This window comes from Microtus pennsylvanicus, chromosome 15, assembly GCF_037038515.1.
Source record: "Microtus pennsylvanicus isolate mMicPen1 chromosome 15, mMicPen1.hap1, whole genome shotgun sequence".
NCBI lineage: Eukaryota > Metazoa > Chordata > Mammalia > Rodentia > Cricetidae > Microtus > Microtus pennsylvanicus.
This window is the reverse complement of record NC_134593.1, coordinates 3,217,501-3,241,193: the sequence shown is the minus strand read 5'-3', so window position 1 is coordinate 3,241,193 and position 23,693 is coordinate 3,217,501. Positions and strand designations below refer to the sequence as shown.

Genomic DNA, 23,693 nt, shown 5'->3' with positions numbered 1-23,693 from the left:
TGTGCACTTTAACCAACAAGTATGTTTAAAAATACAAATTATGGGGCTGGGAGAGGGCTCAGCAGTTAAAAGCACTGGCTGCTCTTCAGAGGGCCTGGGTTCAATTCCCAGCACTCACGTGGCAGCTCACAACTATCTACAATGCCAGTTCCAGGGGACCCAACACCGTGGCAAAACACCAATGCACATAAAATAAAAATAAAATAAATTTTTTTAAAAATCAAATTACAAGATAATTTTGTTTGGGTTCTCAAAATCAAAAGAAAATAAAATCTAAATATAAGTGCTAATAATATAAAATAAAACACTATTTAACTTTGGTCAAAAAGACCTAAATTAGATCTAAGTATGTTTTAATCACTTTAAAATGTATTCTCTGTACATTAATATAAACTATGTTAAAATCTTACAGGTAGGTGCCAAAATTATGCTAACTGATAGGGTTTAAGGATAAAAACAAGGAAACATGATAAAGGATGGAGCATGGAGCACCTTCTCACACAGTTCATCATTTGATTCAGCAGGCCTAGACATCCCAATATGTTTCAAAACCAGTCCAAGCTGGAAAACCAGTCCAAGCTTTGACATTTACCAGCAGGGTGCTCAGAGCAGCAATGAGGCAGGTGGTAGCACTTCCCAGGGTCAGCGCAGCAGCGTTTGCCTGCCAGAAGGAACTGTGCATTCTGCTGCTTGCAGGAGTTCATACCAACCACAGTGGAGCCCTGACAACACTGGGGCATTAAGCTGCCGTAATTTCTCGTCTCTGTGCTACTGCAGAGATAGGAATGAACTTCCCACTCAGAAGGCAGAAGCAGGTGGCTCTCTATAAGCTTGAGGCCAGCCTGTTCCACAAAACAGTTCCAAGACAGCCAGGGCTACATAGTAAAATGCTGTCTCAATAAACTAAAAAGAAAAAAAGAAAAAAAATAAAGAAAAGAATGATGTTTGAGTACATTCTACAAAAGCATTTTTCTCCAAGGTGTGCTGGCTGGTCTTATGTCAACTTGACACAGAAAATGAGGTATCTGAAAGGAGGAAGCCTCAATTGAGAAAAGCTTCCATAAAATCTGGCTATCAGGCAGTTACTAGTGATTGATGGGGGAGCGCACAGGCCACTGTGGGTGGAACTATCTATCCCTGGGCTGGTCCTGTGTTCTATAAGAAAGCCATGGAGAGTAAGCAGAAACAGCACTCCTGTGTCCTCTATACCAGCTCCTGCCTCTAGGTTCCTGCCCTATTTGAGTTCCTGTCCTGACTTCCTTAGACATGTGATATAGAAGAATAAGCTAACTGGACCCTTTCCTCCCCAACTTACTTTTTGGTCACGGTGCAAGGAAATTGCAGCAATAGAAACCCTAACTGAGACACAAGGCAAATTCAAACTGCACCATAAACATTTCTCACCTGTAAACAATCAAGCAAGTCCACACTAACAAAGACTAAATCTGGCCAGTTTGACACACAACTTACTCTCCTTTATTTAGCACTGACACCTATTATCCATTACGAATTAGGCTGTGAATCTTGCTGGAAACCATTTTCATGCTGTCATTCTGTGGCTCAAAATCTGCAAAGCTTCTTTCCTGCCAGCTCTAAATTCCCAGTCAGGCTTTCAAGGACCTTCCTCCCTGGGCCCAACCTCCTCACTGGGCTGAGTGTCCTGCCACCCTCACCGTCCCAGTCCTCTTCACACTGGCCTCCGCGACTTAAACCCAGCACTATTCCATCCTCTATTCTCCCAAGTCTCGAGTCGTACGTGACACCTTCTTCTACTATCCGTCCCTACACTGACAGTTCTTCTTATCAAGTCCATTTGTGTCACAGCTCCTGAATTGGAAAGGTCTCAAAATATCTCCACTTTTTGTTCCTCTTTGATACACAGGGGGAAATAAAAACTTGTAATCCAACCAGTTGCTCAGCAAACTGAGGCAGAAGAATCTTGAATTAGAAGAGACTGATGTTTGAAAAAGAAAAACTAAAAGAAAGCGCATATGTAGGACATATCCCAACATGTCTAGAACTCTGCAATTCCCAGGTATAATAGCTGGAGTTCCACTCACTCCTCTTCCAGTAAAGAAATCACAAGAAAAGGCAAAAGAGTGCCTGCACTTCAGTTTTCACAGGAAAACAGCAACAAAAACAGTAAGCACTGATGAGAAGGCTGTGTGACTGAAGTCATTCTCTTCTTCCCAACTACACCTGCTGCTACCTCCTGGAGTTTTGTATTTGTTTTGATTTTATGTATATGGGCGTTCTGTCTGTACATCTGCCTGTGTGCTCTATGCACATATTGCCTGGTGCCTTTGGGAGCCAGAAAGGTGTCTAATGCCCAGAACTGGAGTTAGAGATGGGTGTGAGCTACCATGTGAATACTGGGAACCACATCCCGATCCTTTAGAAGGACAGCCAGTGCTCTTACCTGCTAAGCCATCTCTTCAGCCCTCAATTTTTTTAAGTACGATATTGGTAAATTTTGTGGTTTATTACTATTAATAAACTACTTATAATATCTTCCACAGGGGATTTTTCACTGTATACTGGTAAGAACTGCTATCCTATACAGCAAAGAGCATGCTAGACAAATAGAAGGCAAGCAATAATTAGCCAATGAGTGTGTCCAGTTAATAAATTAGTTATGTGTAAATATTGATTAATGTTCAGCTGGCTGATGATGATTGATGAAAATAAAAAGTATAAACACAGATTGACAGAGATATTATGACTGTGGACAGTTTCTCAAGGTCCGACCCTAATATTTTGATATCAGATCATGGCTACTGCTCTCCAATCCTAATGTTTAAGTTAAGGCAGTTTCTATGGTAGCAATGTACCTCTTGTGCAACACTGTGGCCATGATTCAAATCTTAGGTAAACTTAGTGAATGGTGAACTTATTTTCCAATGTAATCAGAGACGAGGTAACTTGTTCTGCGCACAAGAAAGACTGGCTGTGTCATACAAATCTTGTTCTGTATTAAAATGTCTCAGTTGGGGGTGGGGGTTGCCCTAGTTTTGTTTTTTTCTGAAACAGGGTCTCACTCTGTAGTCCTGGTTATCCTGGAACTCACTATATAGACCATGCTGGCCCTGAACTCACAAATAACTGCCTGCCCCTAACCTCCTGAGTGCTGAGATTAAAAATGTCTGCCACCACACCGAGCCTTTAAATGGTACTTTTACAAGAAGGAAGGTCCTGAGCACTGCAAGTCCCTCAATGCCAATTACAATTTAAACTCAGATTGACTATTTCAGATCTAAAATGCTTGAGATCAGAAACAGTTTTGATTTTTAAGGGTGTTTCGGAGGAGGTGGGGGCTACCAGAAATGTTCATCTTGTGTGACACTTTTAACTAATTAAACTCACTTTTCAGTATTTCATGAATTGACTGTAACACAAGCCAGTGATTTGAGACCCACTCCAAATCCTGAAACGGCATATCCCTCCCTGAAAGCCCTGAAAGCTCTTTAAACATATACGAGATGGTGAGCATGAACCTGCCCCGGCCAAGAGTCTTCTGTCTCCTGTTGCCTTGGCATCCTCACACTCTAGAAAGTGAAGCTGACAGTAAGCGTCTAACATTTATTTCCTTCTTTGTGCTGCCTAAGAAGCAGTCACTATTCAGATCCACAAAACCAGACTTCAGAGGAAGCTTGGGTCAGTAATGCCTGGAAACACCCAAACATCAAGCAAATAGCCCCAAAGAATGTCCTACTCGACAATTCCAAGGATATAATTAATTGCTTCTATCTGTTTCCCTCTGTCCCTTCCCCTTCAGGCTGAGATATCTACTTTCTGCTTCCTTACATCCTAGAGAAAAGCAAGAAAAGCATAACCACTGTGTTTTAAATTTTAGTGTACTTGCTTGCCCTCAGAGCTGACAAGGACACCCATCTTGTTTGGACTGTAAGCTTCAATAAAATTTCAGTGTAGCTAATTAAGTGACAAACTTTTAAATGAATTGTTCAGCATTTTTCAGCTAATCATAACACACTGGTGTTCTCAAGTTCTCATGGAAACAGTGGTTTTGCCTCCTGGTACAATGAAGGTTCAAACCTTTGGGGCTTCCCTCTAGTTAACCTCACATGAGCAACTGTCTCACTGAAATATGTACAATGATGACTTTCTAATTCTATCATTCCTTCCGTATTTATTGGTTCATAGTCTCCTCATCAAATAGGGTTATGAAATAAAGTTGACACAAGAAGAGCAGGAGAAAAGATTAATTCTTTTTCATTTCCAATTGCCAGAGTAAGGGACTGGTACCCTAGTTACCACCAAATGTCATCTATGAAAAACAAAACAAACAAAAAAGGGGGTGGAGGGAGGTTTCTTTAGGATTTATCTTATTTTTGACCTCCGCATACACACAAACACATGTGTATGAAGACAAACACACACACACGCACCAGAAGTACCTCTCAGAATCAACTTACTTTTTCTAACAAGAGTAGTAGTATTCTATTTAGTAACAAATGTTTTACTCACTTAATAAATGCTGGCGGCATGTCTCTCTTCAAAATCTGATCCTCGGTGGTCTGAACTGTCTCTTTTCCAACCTACAAGAGGAAGGTATGAGTCAAGTATTAAGTTCTGGAACTGTCAGTAACGTTTACTTAAGCAGTCTCAAACATACTTTAAGATATAGTCCAGGTATGGTATATCCATATGCCTGCAATCCTATCACTCAAGTTTGAGGCCAGCCTGGATAGACAGTACCCGTCAAAACAACACCACAACAAAAACCCTCCATAATCTAGTTTCAAAAGAAAATTTTTGCATTTTCAATTATTAAGATCAATCAAACCAGGCATGGTGGCACACAGCTGTAACCCCAATATGTGAGAGATGAAAACAGGAGGCCCAAGAATTCAGGGTCATCCTTATCTACACAGCATGAGAACTTGTCTCAATGGGGGAAAAAAGGATAACATGTTTGCACAATATAATTATAAAACAATATGAAGTCCAAGCACAGCTCTAGGGTAACTTGGGGCGTCACTAAAAATAGTGAGAAAATAGAGAAACCTGTTGAAAATACACATGCATATGCTACACTACACTGAAAAACATCTCTAAAAGGCCACATGAAGCATACAATTTGAGCAGACTAAAATGAATATACAAAATATTTTGCACACAAATATATATGGAGGAGGGAGGAGAGACTGGAAGAAATATCTGATGAAATTCTGACTTTGATACTAGAAATCAAACAAGAAAACATGCAACTTTAATAGCAACACACATACGTATATGTGTGTATATGTATAGAAATATATGTAAACCTGAAAATAACATGCATTTACATAGTTTAAGAACAACTTGAAAAGAAATAACAAATACTTTTGAATGCCACCAGTGTAATAGACAGCTCCACATTCTGCGAGCAGCAATATAAACTTACACATTCTCTTTCGGCATTTGCTTCTGTATCTTAGGAAACATAAAAATTGTCACAACTAAGAACTCCAAACTGAGAGACTAGCCCCTACAAGCAGTATCACCTAATGTGAGTATTACAATATTTACAAAAGTATTTACTACAATGTTACTCTTAACAGCCAACATCCTTTTAAAATAACTTACCTATCAGAAACAGTTAAGCAAAGTAAGGTCATCCTAATTTGGAGAAAGGCCAGTATGATTATACAAAGAGTTGTAGGAAAATATTTCACTTAAAAAAACCATAGTTAGGTATAGTAGCTCACACCTGTCATCTCAGCAGTCAGGAAGCAAAGGCAAGAGTTGACAGCGTACAGCCTGGTCTACAGAGTGAGCTCCAGGTTACTCTAAAATCACAAACAGATCTGCAGCTATAGCTCGGTGCTAAAGCATGGGCTGGCACATACAAGGCTTTGGGTTCAAGTCCCAGCTCAGAAAAGAAGGAATTATAACTTTAAGTACAATATGCTCAGCAACAAAGGTAAACCACATTGCAGCACAGAAATGTGAAACTTTGTAAGCCCTTGTTAAGGAGTACCCTCATCCTACTTAGTCATTTAACTTTTCTTTCTTTCTTCCTTCCTTCCTTCCTTCCTTTATTTATTTATTTATTTATTTATTTAAGATTTCTGCCTCCTCCCCGCCACCGCCTCCCATTTCCCTCCCCCTCCCCCAATCAAGTCCCTCTCCCTCATCAGCTCGAAGTGCAATCAGGGTTCCCTGCCCTGTGGGAAGTCCAAGGACCGCCCACCTCCATCCAGGTCTAGTTAGGTGAGCATCCAAACTGCCTAGGCTCCCACAAAGCCAGTCTGTGCAGTAGGATCAAAACCCAGTGCCATTGTTCTTGAGTTCTCAGTAGTCCTCATTGTCCGCTATGTTCAGGGAGTCCGGTTTTATCCCATGCTTTTTCAGACCCAGGCCAGCTGGCCTTGGTGAGTTCCCGATAGAACATCTCCATTGTCTCAGTGTGTGGGTGCACCCCTCGCAGTCCTGAGTTCCTTGCTCGTGCTCGCTCTCCTTCTGCTCCTGATTTGGACCTTGTGATAGCCTTTGCTGGAGAGGTTGTGGAGAAAGGGGTACACTCATCCATTGCTGGTGGGAATGCAAACTTGTGCAACCACTTTGGAAAGCAGTGTGGCGGTTTCTCAGGAAATTCGGGATCAACCTACCCATGGACCCAGCAATACCACTCTTGGGAATATACCCAAGAGATGCCCTATCACACAACAAAAGTATATGCTCAACTATGTTCATAGCAGCATTGTTTGTAATAGCCAGAACCTGGAAACAACCTAGATGCCCTTCAATGGAAGAATGAATTAAGAAAGTATGGAATATATACATATTAGAGTACTACTCAGCAGTAAAAAACAAGGACTTCTTGAATTTTGCATGCAAATGGACGGAAATAGAAAACACTATCCTGAGTGAGGTAAGCCAGACCCAAAAAGTCATTTAACTTCTTATTTGAGTTTAAAGAAAAAAGTGAACCGGATGGTAGTGGCACACACCTTTAATCCCAGCACTTGGGGGGCAGAGGCAGGTGGATCTCCGTGAGTTCAAGGCCAGCTTGGACTACAGAGTGGGTTCCAAGACAGCCAGGGATACACAGAGAAACCCTGTCTAGAAAAAAAAAGCTGAAAAAAGTAAGCAAGAAAAATCCCTAAATATACAATAAATTAGCTAAAGAAAAAGCTACAATAAACTATTCTTAGGAAATACAAGTCATGCATAAATTACTGAAGACAAGTTTTTTTTTTCTATCAAGTCAATAGCTGAGAAAAGGCATCACACAGCACTGTGTAAGAGCCAGCGCTTCTACAGACAATAGACTGTCTGTAGCACAATAAAAGCCTTTCAGATCAGCAGCTGGTTTAAGAGTTTCTCAGATCAAATATAACAGAACATTTCCAGTGTCTGTTCACTATGTTTGCCAGCTGAAACAACCATTCAAAAAGCGATGGGCCATGATTTCATGAAGTAAAAGACAAAGTTCAGGCATGAAGTCACCAGTTCATATTAAGTATAATGGGCTTAAAATATTCACAGTGAAGACACATGGAGAACCCTTTAATGTACACACAGGGCGCAGGGGGACAGAGAAACAGAAAACAGGGGGAGGGAGGAAAAAGGGGCATTCCTCTCAAATCTCCATTAGAAAAGTGAGGGTTATTCAGTGTTCCTGAGCCAAATGTCAGATACTGACTGTTCCAGGTACTGAAAATGAAGCAGACAGTAAGTTTCCCGACAGTCACAGGGATGTGGCTCAGTTGGAGATTGCCTGTCTCACATGCCGGAAGCCCTGGGTTTGATCAACACTGCATAACTCAGGAGTGGTGGGATACTCTGGAGGCAGATAAACCTGGCGCACAGATATACACACATAGGCAAAACACACACATAAAGTAAAAAATTTAAAACTAAATAAAAGCAGACAAAACAGTCTATAATGAAGAAACAACACTAGAGCTGAGACTTTGAAGCTAATCTCATCCTGAGGATCTGGGCCTAGTGGCCATGCTACTCAGGAGACCAGAGTAGGAAGACTGCAAGTTCTAGGCCACCCTGGATACCTTACTGAGACCCTGTGTCAAAAGCATAAACCTATTCCATCTAATCCCCATCTTGTTTGTTCTGTTGTGTTTTCATGTATAAAACATGGGAACTGTCTTCATGGTCACAGCAAAACTGGAGGAAACATATTACCTGTTATCTTTTGCTTGGTAATTTCTTTTTTTTTTTCCTTTTTTTTATCTTTTTAAAGGAAAACAAACTATCTTTTTTTCATTATACATACCAATTTAAGTTCCCACTCCTTCCCCTCCTCCCACTCCCTCCACATACCCTCCCACCCCACCCCCATCCAATCCTCTGAGAGGGTAAGGCACATTGCTTTGTGGAAGTTCCAAGGCCCTCCCTACTACATCTAGGCTGAGCAAGGTATCCCTCCAAAGAGAACAGGTTCCCTAAAAACCAGTACATGCAGTAAGGATAAATCCCGGTGCCACTGCCAGTGGCCCCTCAGTCTGCCCCAGCCACGCCACTGTCAACCACAATCAGATGGACTAGTTTGCTATGCTTGTTCCTTCCCAGTCCGGTTGGAGTTTATGAGCTCCCATTATCTCAGGTAAACTGTTTCAGTGGGTGAACCCATCATGGTCTTGACCTCTTTGTTCTTACTCTCACTCCTCCCACTCTTCAACTGGACCTTGGGAGCTCAGTCCAGTGCTCCGATGCGGGTCTCTGCCTCTGTTTCCATCTGTTATTGGATGAAGGTTCTATGGTGATATTTAAGATAATCATCAGTCTGACTACAGGGCAAGGCCAGTTTAGACACCCTTTTCTCTATTGCTTAGGGTCTTAGCCAGGGTCATCCTTATGGATTCCTGGGAATTTTTCTAGAGCCAGGTTTCTTGCTAACCCCATAATGGCCCCCTCAATCGATATCTCTTTCCTTGCTCTCATATCTGTTCTTTCTCTATCTCTACTATTCCATTCCCTCAAGTTCTCCTCACCCCTCCACTTTTCCCTTCTCTTCCCCTTCCACCCTCCATTCTTCCCCCATCCCCATGCTCCCAATTTTGTCAGGCTATCTTGTCTGTTTCAACTTTCCAGGTGGATCTATATATGTTTTTCTTAGGGTTCACCTTATTACTTAGCTTCTCTAGGATCATGAACTATAAGCTCAATATCCTTCGTTTATAGCCAGTATCCACTTATGAGTGAGTACATACCACAGTCATCTTTTTAGGTCTGGGTTACCTCACTCAGAATAGTGTTTTCTAATTCCATCCATTTGCATGCAAAATTCAAGATGTCATTGTTTTTTACAGCTGAGTAGTACTCTAATGTGAACTTCTGAAGGGATCACCATCCCTGACATTAATCTCTATTACAGAGCTATAGTAATGAAAACAACTTGGTACTGGCATAAAAACAGGAAGGTTGACCAATGGAATCGAATTGAAGACACAGATATTAATCCACACACCTATGAACACCTGATTTTTGACACAGTCAATAAAACAAAATGATGGCCTACTGAATGGGAAAAGGTCTTCACCAACCCCACACCAGACAAAGGACTGATCTCCAAAATATATAAAGAACTCAAGAAATTAGACATCAAAATTCTAAATAACCCAATTAAAAACTGGGGTATAAAACTAAACAAAGAATTCTCAACAGAAGAATCTCAATCAGCCAAAAGATACTTAAGGAAATGTTCAATATCCTTAGCCATCAGGGAAATGCAAATCAAAACATCTCTGAGATACCATCTTACACCTGTCAGAGTGAAGATCAAAAACACCAATGATAGCTTATCCTGGAGAGGATGTGGAGTAAGGGGAACACTCATCTATTGCTGGTGGGAATGCAAACTTGTATAACCACTTTGGAAATCAGTATGGCAGTTTCTTTTTTGTTTTTTTAATATTTATTTATTTATTATACAATATTCTGTCTGCTTGTATGCCTGCAGGCCAGAAGAGGGCGCCAGACCTCATTACAGATGGTTGTGAGCCACCATGTGGTGGCTGGGAATTGAACTCAGGACCTTTGGAAGAGCAGGCAATGCTCTTAACCACTGAGCCATCTCTCAAGCCCAGTATGGCAGTTTCTCAGAAAACTGGGAATCAACCTACCTCAAGATCCAGCAATATCACTGTTGGGCATATACCCAAAATATACTCAATCATACTACAAAGGCATTTCTTCAACTATGTTCATAGCAGCATTATTTGTAATAGCCAAAGTCTGAAAACAACCTAGATGCCCCTCAACCGAAAAATGGATAAAGAAAATTGCTTGGTGATTTCGAGTCTCAAAGTTTTGTCTTTGATTAGCCTAGAAAGGCTTTATCAGTGCTTCACAAATCAGGAGATATCCTTATGGCCCATTATACCTTAGAAATTGGCTTCTTTGGATGCCCTGGACTTTATGATACTTACATAATATAACACTGAACTGTCGAGAGGTAGAACAGAGGATGACAGCCCTTCAACAGACCTGCAAGTCGGGTAGCCTAACTCCCTACCTTGTCCCTAGCTGAAGCCAGTACAGCCAGCCGGTCTTTCTGATTCAGTAAACCATGTACTCAAACACATCTGACTGAACCCTTGCCTGGGCTCATTTTTCTGGTTGAGCTATGTGATCCTTTTCTTCTCCACAGAAAATGCTAAGTTCCAGGTCTAGCTCTTCTTTTGTAAAGAGATCATTTGGTAAAGACATAAAAAAGGTTCATGAGTAACTTAGGAATGAGTTAATAGGAAGAGTCAGGAGACAAGTTCAGCTTTAGAAGGTTCATGTTCTGTGTTTATAAGTCCAGTTTTAAGATTCAATGATTTATCTAACACTTGTACAGCACCAAATCACCAGAACACCTGGCCTACTAAACCAAAGGCTGATACATTATAGAGTATGGTTCCTCATTTATTGTTCCAAATAATTTAATCACTTTTCCTTTAATTACTTCTTCCACCACTGTCAGCACATCCAAAGGACTCAAGTTCACATTCCAGCATCCTCGTCAACAATTTCACAACCACCCGAGACTCCAGTTCCCTCCTGGCCTTTAGCTGAGACAGACACACACACAGACACACACACACACACACATACAATAATAATAATAATAATAATAAAATAAAGAGCTTTTAATTAAAGTGTTAAAATGCAACAATAAAGTTGGTAAATGTTAGATGGAATCATTAATAACTTATTAATAACAAAGAAATATTAAAGTGAATGAATTACTTTTGGACTACAAAATAATTAGCCAAATATTCCATGATAAATTAAAGTAATATTATTGTAATTATTATATATGAAAGCAAATCAACAGAAATTTTCTACTAAAAAAAATTTAGGGGCTTGAGAAATGGCTCAACAGTTAAGTGTAAATTTGCTGTTCTTCCAGGACCTGAGTTCAATTCCAAGTATCTATATAAGGTGACTTACAACTACTTGTAACTCCAGCTCCAGGGGCTTCCAACACCCCTGGCTCTGTGTACACTTGCATTTGTGCACCTGTCTACACACAGACACATATATACAATTCAAAATAATTTTTAAAATTTAAATGAAGAGAAAATATTAAAAATCGTTCTTAATTACATACGTTCTGAGCAAGTTGTCTGGTCACTATTTTAAAATAACACTTTCGGGGAATTATCTAACTTTACTGTAAATACTCATTTTTACTTCCCAATTTCAATTCTATGGCTCTGTAGTGTTCAGATTTGTTCACTGCTGGGCACTGCTCCTAAGACCTGATTTATATTCAGTCCAAAAATCAGATGCTCCCTGCCAACTATGTGTCACCTAGGTGGTAGGAAGAGGAAAAAAACACACCCTTGGACATATGAACTGGAATAGTGGTAGTGGATGAGAAACAGGCCTGAGAGAAGCTTTGGAGACTTTGCAGGAAGCCTTGCTTCTTCTGAAGACTCTTACTTTGTTCTATAGTTAATTTAAATATCTTTTGTTCAATATGTCACTTTCAGCTCAAAAATTCTATATAAGAAAGCTGTTGTCTTGTTATTGTTGGTATGCTCTTTTCATCACAACCTACTCAAGTTCAGAAATATAGAATGATTAGTTATTTTTCAGAGGGAATAAAGGGGGTGCAGCTAGACTAAAAACTGTTAATGCAGATGTCTCCCTTAGCTACAGTAAAGGTAAGAAAATGGCAAAACATAGCAGAGAGGATTCTTATTACCAATTCGTATAGTATAAGCGGTAACTCCAGTGCTTTACAAAAGGAGGCAAGGCGGCAGGCATGGTTGTGCACGCTGTAATTGTCACAATCTTTAATGAGGTAGGAGAACTGGGTGGTAAGAATCCAGCCTGTGCTACACAGCAAAGCAATGTTTAAACAACAGATTTCTTCCCTTCCTCCTTCCCTCCCTCCCACCATCTATCCATCCATCCTTCCTTCCCTTCCTTTAAATACAAGGTCTCATCGCATAGCTCTGGCTGGCCTAGAACTCGCTATACCGATTAGGATGGCCTTGAGACCAGGGTGACCTTGGTATCACAGAGACTCTACCTCTGGAGAAATGGGATTAAGAGTGTGCACCACCATACTCAGCTAGACAACAGGATCTTAGTGTAAGTCTTTATGTTGTCATAGTGCACAGAACCAATCAATCATTTATGACCAACCATTCACAACCAATGCTGTGGGATAATACTCTTGTATGCTGTAAAGATTTGTCTCTTGTATTAGTTTAATAAAATGATGATTGGCCAGTAGTCATACAGGAAGTATAGGCAGGGCGACCAGACTAAGAGAATTCTGGAAAGAGGAAAGGCAAAGAAATAGTCAGCCAGATGCAGAGGAAGCAAGATGAGAATGCCTCACTGAGAAAAGGTGCCAAGCCATGTGGCTAAACATAGACAAGAACTGTGGGTTAATTTAGATTGTAAGAACTAGTTAATAATAAGCCTAAGCTAATAGATCAAACAGTTTATAATTAATATAAGCCTGTGTGTGTTTCTGTGGGACCAGACTGGGGAGATGAGATTACAAACAAAAAGAGGCTTACATGACATTTACTCCATGTAAAGGATGGGAAAGAAATCTAAGATGAATCTTGCTCCTGGCTCAAGGGTCCAAGTCAAGAGAAACAGAGAGAAAGCCCAGAGCGTGGAGGGAAAGGAATGTTCAGATGGAGCTGTTCAATGAGCAATCCACTTACCTAACTGGACTAGAGATTTGAAAGCAATGGTGAGGTGTCTCTCGAAGTCACAAACAATAAATGAAATCAAGAACTAACAACACTAACAGATAACAGCTGCTTAAAGAAAAAGTACCCAGTGGCACAGTGTCTCCTACTTGTAATCCCAGAACTCAAAGGCCAAGGCGAGAGAACTGCTGTTTAACAAGTAATTCAGATCTGCAGGCTTCCTTGAAAAGCAGGAAAATCTGAGTATATTAAGTCATATTTCCACAAGACAATAAACTGGAGATGGCAATAATTTGACAGGGACTAAAAAAAAATCTTTAATTTTCAATTCTTCAATATACATAGAAATCTCTAGCATTCTACAACTATATTAAGATGACCAGCTAGGATATGCCACTAAACAGTGATAAAAAATATGAAAAGAGAAAAGTTAAATATGATTGGGCACACCTTTAATCCTAGCACCTAGGAGGCAGAGGTAGGCAGTGTGACTTTGAGGCCAGCCTGGTCTATAAAACAAGTTCTAGGACAGTCAGGGTTAAACAGAAAAACCCTGTCTCTAAAAAGAAAGAAAAAAGCTGGGCAATCTCAGTACTTGGCAGGCAGACCTCTGTGAGATTGAGGCCAGGCTGATCTACAAGAGCTAGTTCCAGGACAGACTTCAAAGCTACAAACCTTGTCTCGAAAAAACAACAACAACAAAAATAAATAAATAAATATAGAATTAAAAAATGAAGGAAGGAAGAGAAACAGGAAGAAAGGAAGGAAGGAGGAAGGGAGGGAGGGAGGGAGGGAGGGAGGGAAGGAAGGAAGGAAGGAAGGAAGGAAGGAAGGAAGGAAGGAAGGAAGGAAGGAAGGAAGGAAGGAAAAAGCTAAATATTGCTGAAAGAAATCAGGTTGAAATCACCACCTGCTGTGTCTTCTGCATGACAAAGGAAGAGAAATAATACATGTGAATATGCCATTAGTGCTTAATGCCTTAAAATAGCCCAGAAGTCCCACCAAAATCAAGTCTCCATCTTCTTCATTGCTACCCTCTAATCAAACCTGCTTTTCTCAAAAGATTCTTCCACAAAAATATAAAACATAGAAATTTTTCTGCTTTAATAGCTAGAATCACAAACACATTTTTCCCAAGGGTTTTAGTTCACAAATATGCAGTTTAAATGACATTGTAGCCTTTGTAGATAAGCCTAGAACGGTAGCCACCACCACCAAAAATTTTTCTTTGTGAGAAAATAACTCCCAACAGCCATTGTAAGTGAATTTTTGAAACAATCCACTTCCATGCTAAGAAGGCTAAATCACACCCCATCCTGGAAAGCAATTGGAGCAGCAGAAGGACCTGGCTTCAGGGTGAGGAGTCCTTGGCTAGGTCTCCTTAACTGTTACTCAGCCTCAGTTTCTTTATCAATAAATGGGAAAAGTCAACTCTCTCTGGGGATCAGTGAAGTAAAACACATATACATTACCAGGAATAGGCCTGGTGGGTAACAGAGGTTTACTGTTTGCAGGGCTTTTATTCCTTAAATGTGTGTGTGGGTGTGTGTGTGTGTGTGTGTGTGTGTGTGTGTGTGTGTGTGTGTGTCCTTTTATTTTGTTGTTGTTGTTTTGTTTTCTGACTTGACAGGGTCTTGCAATGTAACCCTGGATGACCTAGGACTGGCTATATTGGCCAGGCCAGCATCACATTTGTGGCTAGTTTTCTCCCTCAATATCTTCACTGTTAGGGTTACAGGCATTCACAAAAGTATAAATAAATAAATTTACTATAGCACAGCCTTTAAGTCAGGACCTCTTATCATTTCATTAAATCCACAGCTAGAGAATGTGGGCATCACACTATTTTCTCATTTTATGGGGGGGGATTAATTGATTTGCCTAAAATGTTATTCAGATTGTGTTCCTATAAAAATCTAAGGCATGGCGGTAACAGGAAAGCCTGATTGACAATGAGTACATAGCATGTAGGATCAGGATACAATTTATCTTAGTCAGAGTTCTATTGCTATGAAGAGAGATCATAACCACGACAACTCTTATAAAGGAAAACATTTAATGGAAGTGGCTTAGTTCAGAGGTTTAGTCCACATCATCTTCATGGCTAGCAGCATACAGGCAGACATGGTGCTGGGAAGGAGCTGAGAGTCCTACATGTAAAAGCAACAATAAGTAAACTGAACTAGGCACAGCTTGAGCATAGGAGACCTCAAAGCCCACCCCCAAGGTGGCACACTACTTCTAACAAAGTCACACCTAATAGTGCCCCTCCCTATGGGTTTATGGAGGCCAATTACATTCAAACTACCACACAGTTTGACTAGTCTTTCTTATTACTGCAAGGTTTCCATAAGTAAGATCAATCAGGCTCATTTGGGTTTGGTCTCCTTAACTGTTATTCACTTAGGAAATATCAAGTGAATAAAGGCTGAGGCTCCCTGACATCCACATTAAAGCAGCATATGTCTTACAGAGAGAGGAGGTATCCCAGGGGTAGCCTGGCCAGCCAATCTAGCCAGTGAGCTCCAGATTTAGCAAAAAGATCCTGTACCAAAATTAAGGGGCTGAGCTACTAAGAAAGACACTCAACATAAACATTCAGCCTCCACCTGCATGACAGGTGTACAACACAGTCCCAACCCCCACCCGCTCCACCAACACCACTCCCCCTCCCACCCCTACCCCCAACTCCCATCTTTCTCTCTCCTGGTGCCAAAATCTGAAATAGTAGCCCTGTGGCAAAAGTCTTTAAATGTCTTTATTAGTGCTAAGAGCCATTCCACTTGCCAGTTGGAAATTATTCAGAGTCCTTTTACAATGCAATAATTGAATCTGATTCCAGGCCATAATAAACACTCTGACCCATTAAATCAGGGACAAATACAACATTTCACTATTTCTTTGTTAGTAGACAAACTGCACTCAAGCCTCAATTTCTCACAAGAAGTCAGAGCTCAAAATTCTATTCTGTAAAATACAGGAATCAAATGACAAGGCTGACAATTAAAATGCTCGAAAAAGGGACTTTTAGGGTATCTACAGTAAATAAACTTCCAAAGCTGTACCTTTAAAAGCTTTTCCTCTGAGTGTTGTTTGGTTTAACTGGGGCGGGGATGGGGGAGGACAGGGGCACACATACCAAATGCACCAAACACTCAGAAGACAATTGAGGAGGTGGTTCTCTCCTTCCACCTGAATATGGGCTCTGGAAATTGAACGCAGGTCATCAGGCCTGCACAAGCACTTTTACCCACTGAGCCATCTTGCCCACCCTCTTCTAGGTGTTTTTATTTTGTCAACAAATGTAAGCACAATTCAGTATGACTCCATACAGGCTGAGCAGAGACTTGGTTGTAAACATGCTGAAAAGTGAAATAAACAACACTGCACCTCCAGAACAAACTAGCCAAGAAAGCTGCAGGCCACCAAACAATACTGTTCCGAGTCTGTGCCTTCTGCGGGCATTTCATCCCAGCTCTAGCACAGCGCTGTGCTAGCCAAAAGAAACTTACGGGAATCCAAACTTGTTTCCTTTGCCACAGAAACCAGGCAGTGCATGCCTTTAATCCCAGTGGTGCACACCTTTAATCCCAGAACTAGAAAGGATTATAAAACGGGAAAACAGCTCTCGGACACAGTCTCATTCTGAGATTCCTGAAGGCAAGATCACCATTTCAGACTGAGGTCGAGGAAAGAACAAGTCACTGGCTGTTTCATTTTTCGGATCTTCAGGTTGAACCCCAATTTCTCTCTTCGAGTTTTTATTAATCATGTTTCAATACATATACTGAAAAACATAACAAACAAGCAATAATACACAACAGACTCATAAACTGAATATAATAGTGCACACCAGTAATCCCAGCACTGAAGAGGTAGAAGGAGGAGGACGACTGTCAGGAGTTTGAGGTGGGCCACCCTGGGCTACATACTGAATCCTGGGTCAGCCTGGGCTCTGTGAATCCTTAGCTCAAAAAAAAAAAGGAGGAGGAGGAAGAGGAGGAGGAAGAAGAAGAGAAGAAGAGGAGGAGGAGAGAAGAAGAGAAGAGAAGGGAAGGGAAGGGAAGGGAAGGGAAGGGAAGGGAAGGGAAAGGAAGAGAAGAGAAGAGAAGAGAAGAGAAGAGAAGAGAAGAGAAGAGAAGAGAAGAGAAGAGAAGAGAAGAGAAGAGAAACAACTGGATGTAGTGGTGAATGGCTATGATTGGGAGGCAGAGGTAGAAGGATCAAGAGTTTGAGGGAACATAGTCCTTGGCTTCATTGCAAGCTTCCAAAAAACTAAGCAACACACAGGCACACATGCTTGGAATTTGTAAAACAAACAAGTTGGCTCCTCCTCTGTTTTCGAGACAAGACATTCCCTAGAGTCTATGCTCTTCTCAATTCACTGTTTAGCCCTAGCTGGCCTTCAACTTGTGTGTGCTACTGTGCCCAGTTAACAAATGAATTTTGAGAATTATTATTTGTCTAGAAAACACTGTGTGGTTTTTATAGGTAAGGGAACTAGAGCTAATAGGATTTGAGTAAGTAATTTGTCCATGTTCATCTCTTTATTTTGGGTTGCATATGTCTTACGGCTATTAAAAAATAATGTTAATATTTCATCATAATTTTAATGCCTTAGGAAATTTGGACTCTGCCCCTGATGTGTATAAGGTTTTGATGAACTTGGGTTAGGACTGTGAACCAGCCTCTAATGCTGGAGAGTACACATGCAATCAAAAGTAGGCCAAAGGCCATCTTTCAGAAGAATGCGGTGGGAAGACAAGAAGGGAAGGTTGTTTTCTTTTAGAGGCTATTTTTGAACTGTATTGAGAGTGACTATAAAGAAATAAGAGTATAAATGTGTTAAGAGTAGGGAGGGTTGGCAATGGGGCCGCTAAGGTAAATCAGGTCTACTAAGGAAGGGCTTTTTGTCATACACGCTAGTCACCAGAAAGGAAAGGAAAGCTGGTTTATGAATATGTAAAACAGACACTTGGTTTAAAACTTAAAAGGTAAAAAGACTAGGGTTAAAATGGCTCTTCTCGCTCTGAGTTCCAACTACCTGGGTTCTCTCCACCCTCCTAGGAAACCAAGAACACAGGAAACAGTGTCTCAGGAGCACCTTTGGAGAACTGACATGCACCTTCATGACTCGTCATGTGTCTTAGTCCTATTTCTCTATCATCACATTTTGTAGAATACTTCTTATTAGTACTATAGAACCTTTTCTTTTAGAAATAATTCTTATTGCTATTGTTTTACTCTTATTTGTGGTTGTGCACCTGCCTGTGTGTGCATGTAGTGGTTAAAGGACAACTTTGTGGATCTGGTCCTCCTCTCCCATCTTTACATGGGTTCTGAGGATCGAACTCAGGTCATTAAGCTTGCTTGGCAATTTACTTACTCACTGAGCCATCTTACTGGCCTACTTTCTCTTTTTAACAGTTACAGACTACAGTACTCCCTCTTCTTCCAAGAGAGATCTTTTCTGAAATCTGTGTGGATGCTTGAAACCATAGTTAATACTGAAATATATGCACACACATTTGGTAGGGTTTTTGCCCAGAACATGTATAAAGCCAGGCAGTGGAGGCACATGTCTTTAATCCCAGCACTTGGGAGGCAAAGGCAGGTGGATCTCTGAAATCAAAGCCTGGTCTACAGAGTAAGCTCCAGGACAGAAAAAAACAAACAAACAAACAAACAAACAAAAAGAATGCATATAATAAAGCCCTGGACTTAATCCACAATATGGCAAAAAAATTTAAAAGGCAATATTGCATGATTTCAAATGCAGCAAACGTAGTCAAATTCACTAGACAAAAGTAATGGCATGTGCCAGCAGCTGGGAAGGAGATCCATGGCTTCAGTGGGGAAAGCATGCTTGAACAATGTGAATGCAGCTGATATCACAAAACTGCGCATATGTAAAAATGGTAAAATGTTAAGCATATTTTACCACAACAACAACAAAAAATTCTAAAAACCAAAACTGGGGCTAGGAGATGGCTCGGAAAACACAGGAAAGTAGTCGCCACGAAGCATGAAAACCTGAGCTTGGATCCCAGCAGCCACATAAGTAAAAGCTGGGTGTGGCAACATATGCCTGTAATCCCAGAGCTGGGGAAAGGCATCAGGAGGATGCCTAGGGGTCAGGAAACTCCAGGTCCCCTGAAAGAGTGTGTCTCCAAAGGTTAAGGTGAGGGGTGACTGAAGAATCGCCTCACATCAACCATTGACTACCACAAGAAGACACACACGTATACACATACACGTACACACACACACACAAGCATAATTAAATAAACCATTTTCAAATGAGTGAGAGGGGGGGGGATAAGAAAAGAAAGAAGAAAGGAAGGACAAGGAGCACTTAGACGAACAGCTCAAATCCTAAACTCTTGCCTTAAATTGGGAAGGGAATGGAATGGAACACCTTTTCCTTGCTATTACTGCCAATAAAAAGACGGCAATTTAAAATTTTAAGCAAGGTCCATTATTATAATTTCTGCTACTTGGGAGGCTAAAAGGATTATCTGAAGTTACGAGTTTGAGACCAGCCTGGGCAACATAGCAAAATCCTATCTCAATAAGAAAAGGAAGAAGAGAGGAAGGGAGGAAAAAACAGAAAGTATAAATGGGTATAGGTTGGTGGTATAGCATTTGCTTAGCAGGTATAAAGTCCTGGGTTTAATCCCCCATTCACCACCTCCAAAAAAAAAAAAGGAATAGAGAAAAAATAGAGAAACTGTAAATCAAAGGTTCAGCGACTTCAAGCTGTGCTGTTTCCCCACAGCTGGTAAACTGTGTATCCCACAGCATATGGAACTCTACCGACAGCTTTGCTTGGCACTTTGCCTTGTTGAGCAAAAGTTAGAGCTATGCTTAGGCATTTTTTAAAAATCAGTCTTTTTACTAGATTAACATTTAAAATGTGACTTAAAGTCATGCGAAGGAATATTAGTGATAAAATCTAATACATACTGCGCTCTTAACTATGTGTCAATAATAGTTATAGATATTTTTATGAACTCACTTGCTACAATACTGTGAGGAACACATTATCTCTACCTTATTTTACAAAAGAGGATCATGTAAACTAGGAACTAAGTAATGTCCTCAACAGTACCTAGCACCAAATAGCCAGTGATTTCTTGGGGGGAGGATTAAGTCTTATTCTACTTTTCATCACGTATATATGTGGGGGCGTGTATGTCAGCGCAACTGCCTGCAGAGTCCAGAAGACAGTGGCAGGCCCCCTAAATCTAGAGTCACAGGAGTTTTGAGCTGCCAACATAGGTGCTGGGAACCAAACTACAAAGGCAAGGGCAGAAGACAGTCACTGAGTCATCTCTCCAGCCCTAATGGTGGGTTTTAAACCCAAGGCATTGAAGTCTTAACCATTACCTGTACTATCCTCCCTCCTCCAAGATTATTGTTATGATTCTGCACTGATTTACCTGGCATCTATATCTAAAGGCTGATTGGGGTATTTGCTATTTGTTAACTCATATTAGATGTATTCTACCAAGGCTGGCTATTCTGTTCATTTGAAAGGATCAAAATTCAAACAGAAATCCAAATTCATGCCTTATTTTTATTTATACTTACACATTCTCTATAAACCTATGGTGGGTCCAGGCAGGGTTATCTCCATATGCACACTGGGATTGTGCCTGGAATTTACTATGAATTGGATGGCTGCATTGCATGCAATTATTTATATATCTTAAATATCCTAGCATTGCTCACAATACCCAATAATGTAACAGCTACAGTTTAGTAAATAATGTTAATATTTGGGAAGAACTTGATAATGGAAGTTTAAGCGGTGTTGGTATAGATTTTTTTCTGTACAATCCATTAGCCCACCTATACATCTTTATTTTATGTTATTTTATTGAGTCTTATGTAGCACTGGATAGCCTGGAACTCCCAATGTACACCAGGCTGGTCTTGACCTTAGAGATCCTTCTGTCTCTACCTCCAGAGAGCCAGAATGAAAGATGTGCATGCACCACCACACTCAGCTCCCCACTGCACCCCTTATTTTAACTATATGAATAAAAACATATTTTCCAGCTGGTAAACAATGAATATTCTAGGGAGGGGAGAGAAAGAAGGCTAAAAACATTGGGAAGGTAGATAATAGAGGTCCATTAACTTTCAACTCTAAGAACAGGCATGCCATTTTTCTTTCCTCACAGAAAGCTTACTTACGGGAATAATTTATGCTTATTTCAAAAGAAGGAATGGCTTTAACTTGGATGGTAGCCAGCTGTGCCAAGAACTGCAGCAAATTCAGTTTTCCTCTTGAAAGTCACTCAACTGGAAATTTTATCAGTGGGAAGTTGTCTAAGGGCCAATGACTCTATTCTCTGCAACCCAGTATGATTCTCAAAACACTGTTAGTTCTAATTTTCAGCTCTCACCCTCTATGCACACACATAACACAGCCCACACTCACATCAACCCAAGGAAAGTCTTATTTCTCACAGAAGTAACAACAAATTTTTTGGAGTCAAAAGTCCAAAAGCTGAGTACAGTATAATACAGTGTCATTTATTAGTCCTTTTTCTTTGTGGTCTCACAGGCATTTGGAACAGAATGACATTTGGGACAGGACAAGAGAACCAGCAAGACTTCCCACAGAGGCAAAGATAGAAAAGTAAGCTCATCATGAAATAACCCATCACGACTCCGGAAATACCAAATACCAGACAACAGCATACCGAAGGAGCATACCAAATCCTTTTCCTCAAGAAACCACAATCAAGCTGGCGGTGGTGGCGCACACCTTTAATCCCAATACTTGTGAGTTCCTGTCTATGTGTGGCTTTTATTGGTTAATGAATAAAGAAACTACTTTGGCGTGTGATAGAGTAGAATAGAGCTAGGCAGGAATAACTAACCCGGATGCTGGGAGAAAGAAGGCAGAGTCAGGAGAAGCAATGTAGCCCCACCAGAGACAGACACCGGCCAGAACCTTGCCTTGCAAGGTAAGCCACAGACACGTGGCAATACACAGATTAATAGAAATGTTTAAATTAAGATGTAAGAGCTAGCCAATAAGAAACTAGAGCTAATAGGCCAAGCAGTGATTTAATTGATACAGTTTCTGTGAGGTTATTTCGGGTTGAGAGGCAGGGAACAAACAAACAGCCTCCTACTACAAAAGCCAATCAGGCTCACAAAACTTGAAAAACAGCAAGAAACACTGAGAATTGAAGAGATTGGCTAAATGTTCAATGGTGAAACTATAATTTGTGAACCAGGAATGGTGGTACATTCCTATAATTTCCGCATTCAGGGTGGCAGAGACAGGAGGATTTTGAGTTCCAAGACAGCCTGTGCTACATAGTAAAATCCTGTCTTCAAAAATATGTAATTTGTAACAAGAAATATTTTAGCTAAGTGTCCTGGCATGCAAATGTACTACCAGAACTCAAGAGAGAGGATCAGTTTAAGGTCATTAAGTTTGAGACTAGCCCAAGCTATGAGACTGAGGCAAGTAAAGAGGTCTTGAATTCAAGGCCAGCCTGAATTCAAGGAAGCCTAAGCCGCAAAGCAAAACAATGTTTCAAAATACATAACACCTATAGGAAGGATTAAGGTTAGGAAAAGGTTAGATTTATCTGAGAAGAACAATTATCTGACTGAACACAGAGATTTACTTTATAGACACAAGATCAGCTTCTCTCTGATACCTCCTACTTAAAGACCACTACTGCTTTTGGTAGTGCCCAAATACTCCTAAAATGCCAAGAGAAATTGGTATATTAAAGGAAGGACTTCTCTTTAAGAGCTTTCATTGTCTTTCTACTTCCTATTTTATGACAGGCTAGCTAAAATTTTGAAATTCATAGTATTGACCCACAAGTTGAGATAAAATGTTTTTATTGAGAGAGAGAGAGAGAGAGAGAGAGAGAGAGAACACTACTGTCAAGACAACATAAGGCTTAATAAAAAGGTTGGACTTGAATCAGCCAGAAAGCAAAGCAGCAGCAGATCAACTTGAAATCTTTGTCTCCTGCCATATGGTTCAAGGCAATACAGCTCTTTACTGCGGAATTCATGACTCATCATATGAGGCTACACTGTAACCAGCAGGGCTCCAAACAACAGAGGAACGAGCACCTGGTCTAAATCGTCACATTTTTTAAAGGCACTCCCAAAAAGAGAATGCAAAACCCATGCCTCTTCCAGATAGGAGGCATAGTCTTGAGCTATGAATTTAGTAAGTGGCCTGCATAGTTGAAATGACTCCTAAACAGAGAAACCACAACTCAAAATAGCCTGAACACTTTTGTTATCTCAAACAATGGGCAGTTAGCCATCCACTCCTCCCTTAGTACATATTTGACCTGTATTAGCCGGAGCCATTATAAATTTGTGAGGCTTCGAATTTAGCTATACCAGATGTTTGAAAGTTAGGGACTAGAAGTACCAATTGTACATTGGGTCCTAATATTGTATACGTTAAAATGAATGCTATGCAGATTCATTTAAATTTTTAAAATTTGTACTGTAAGTCTATGACCACAACAGACTTAGCCCTAAAAGCTACTGGAGAAGACA

General features: G+C 40.5%; 1 protein-coding gene across 4 annotated transcripts in view; it reads right to left on the bottom strand.

Annotated features, from left to right (window-relative positions):
* Nucleotides 1-23,693, bottom strand: part of Vcl (vinculin) — a 90,470-nt gene that overhangs the window by 58,450 nt on the left and 8,327 nt on the right. For all 4 annotated transcript variants that reach the window (XM_075949130.1, XM_075949128.1, XM_075949127.1 and 1 more), the window contains exon 2: nt 4,486-4,556. In XM_075949130.1, coding sequence (XP_075805245.1) covers nt 4,486-4,556 — 71 coding nt within the window. The remainder of the gene's footprint in view (nt 1-4,485; nt 4,557-23,693) is intronic.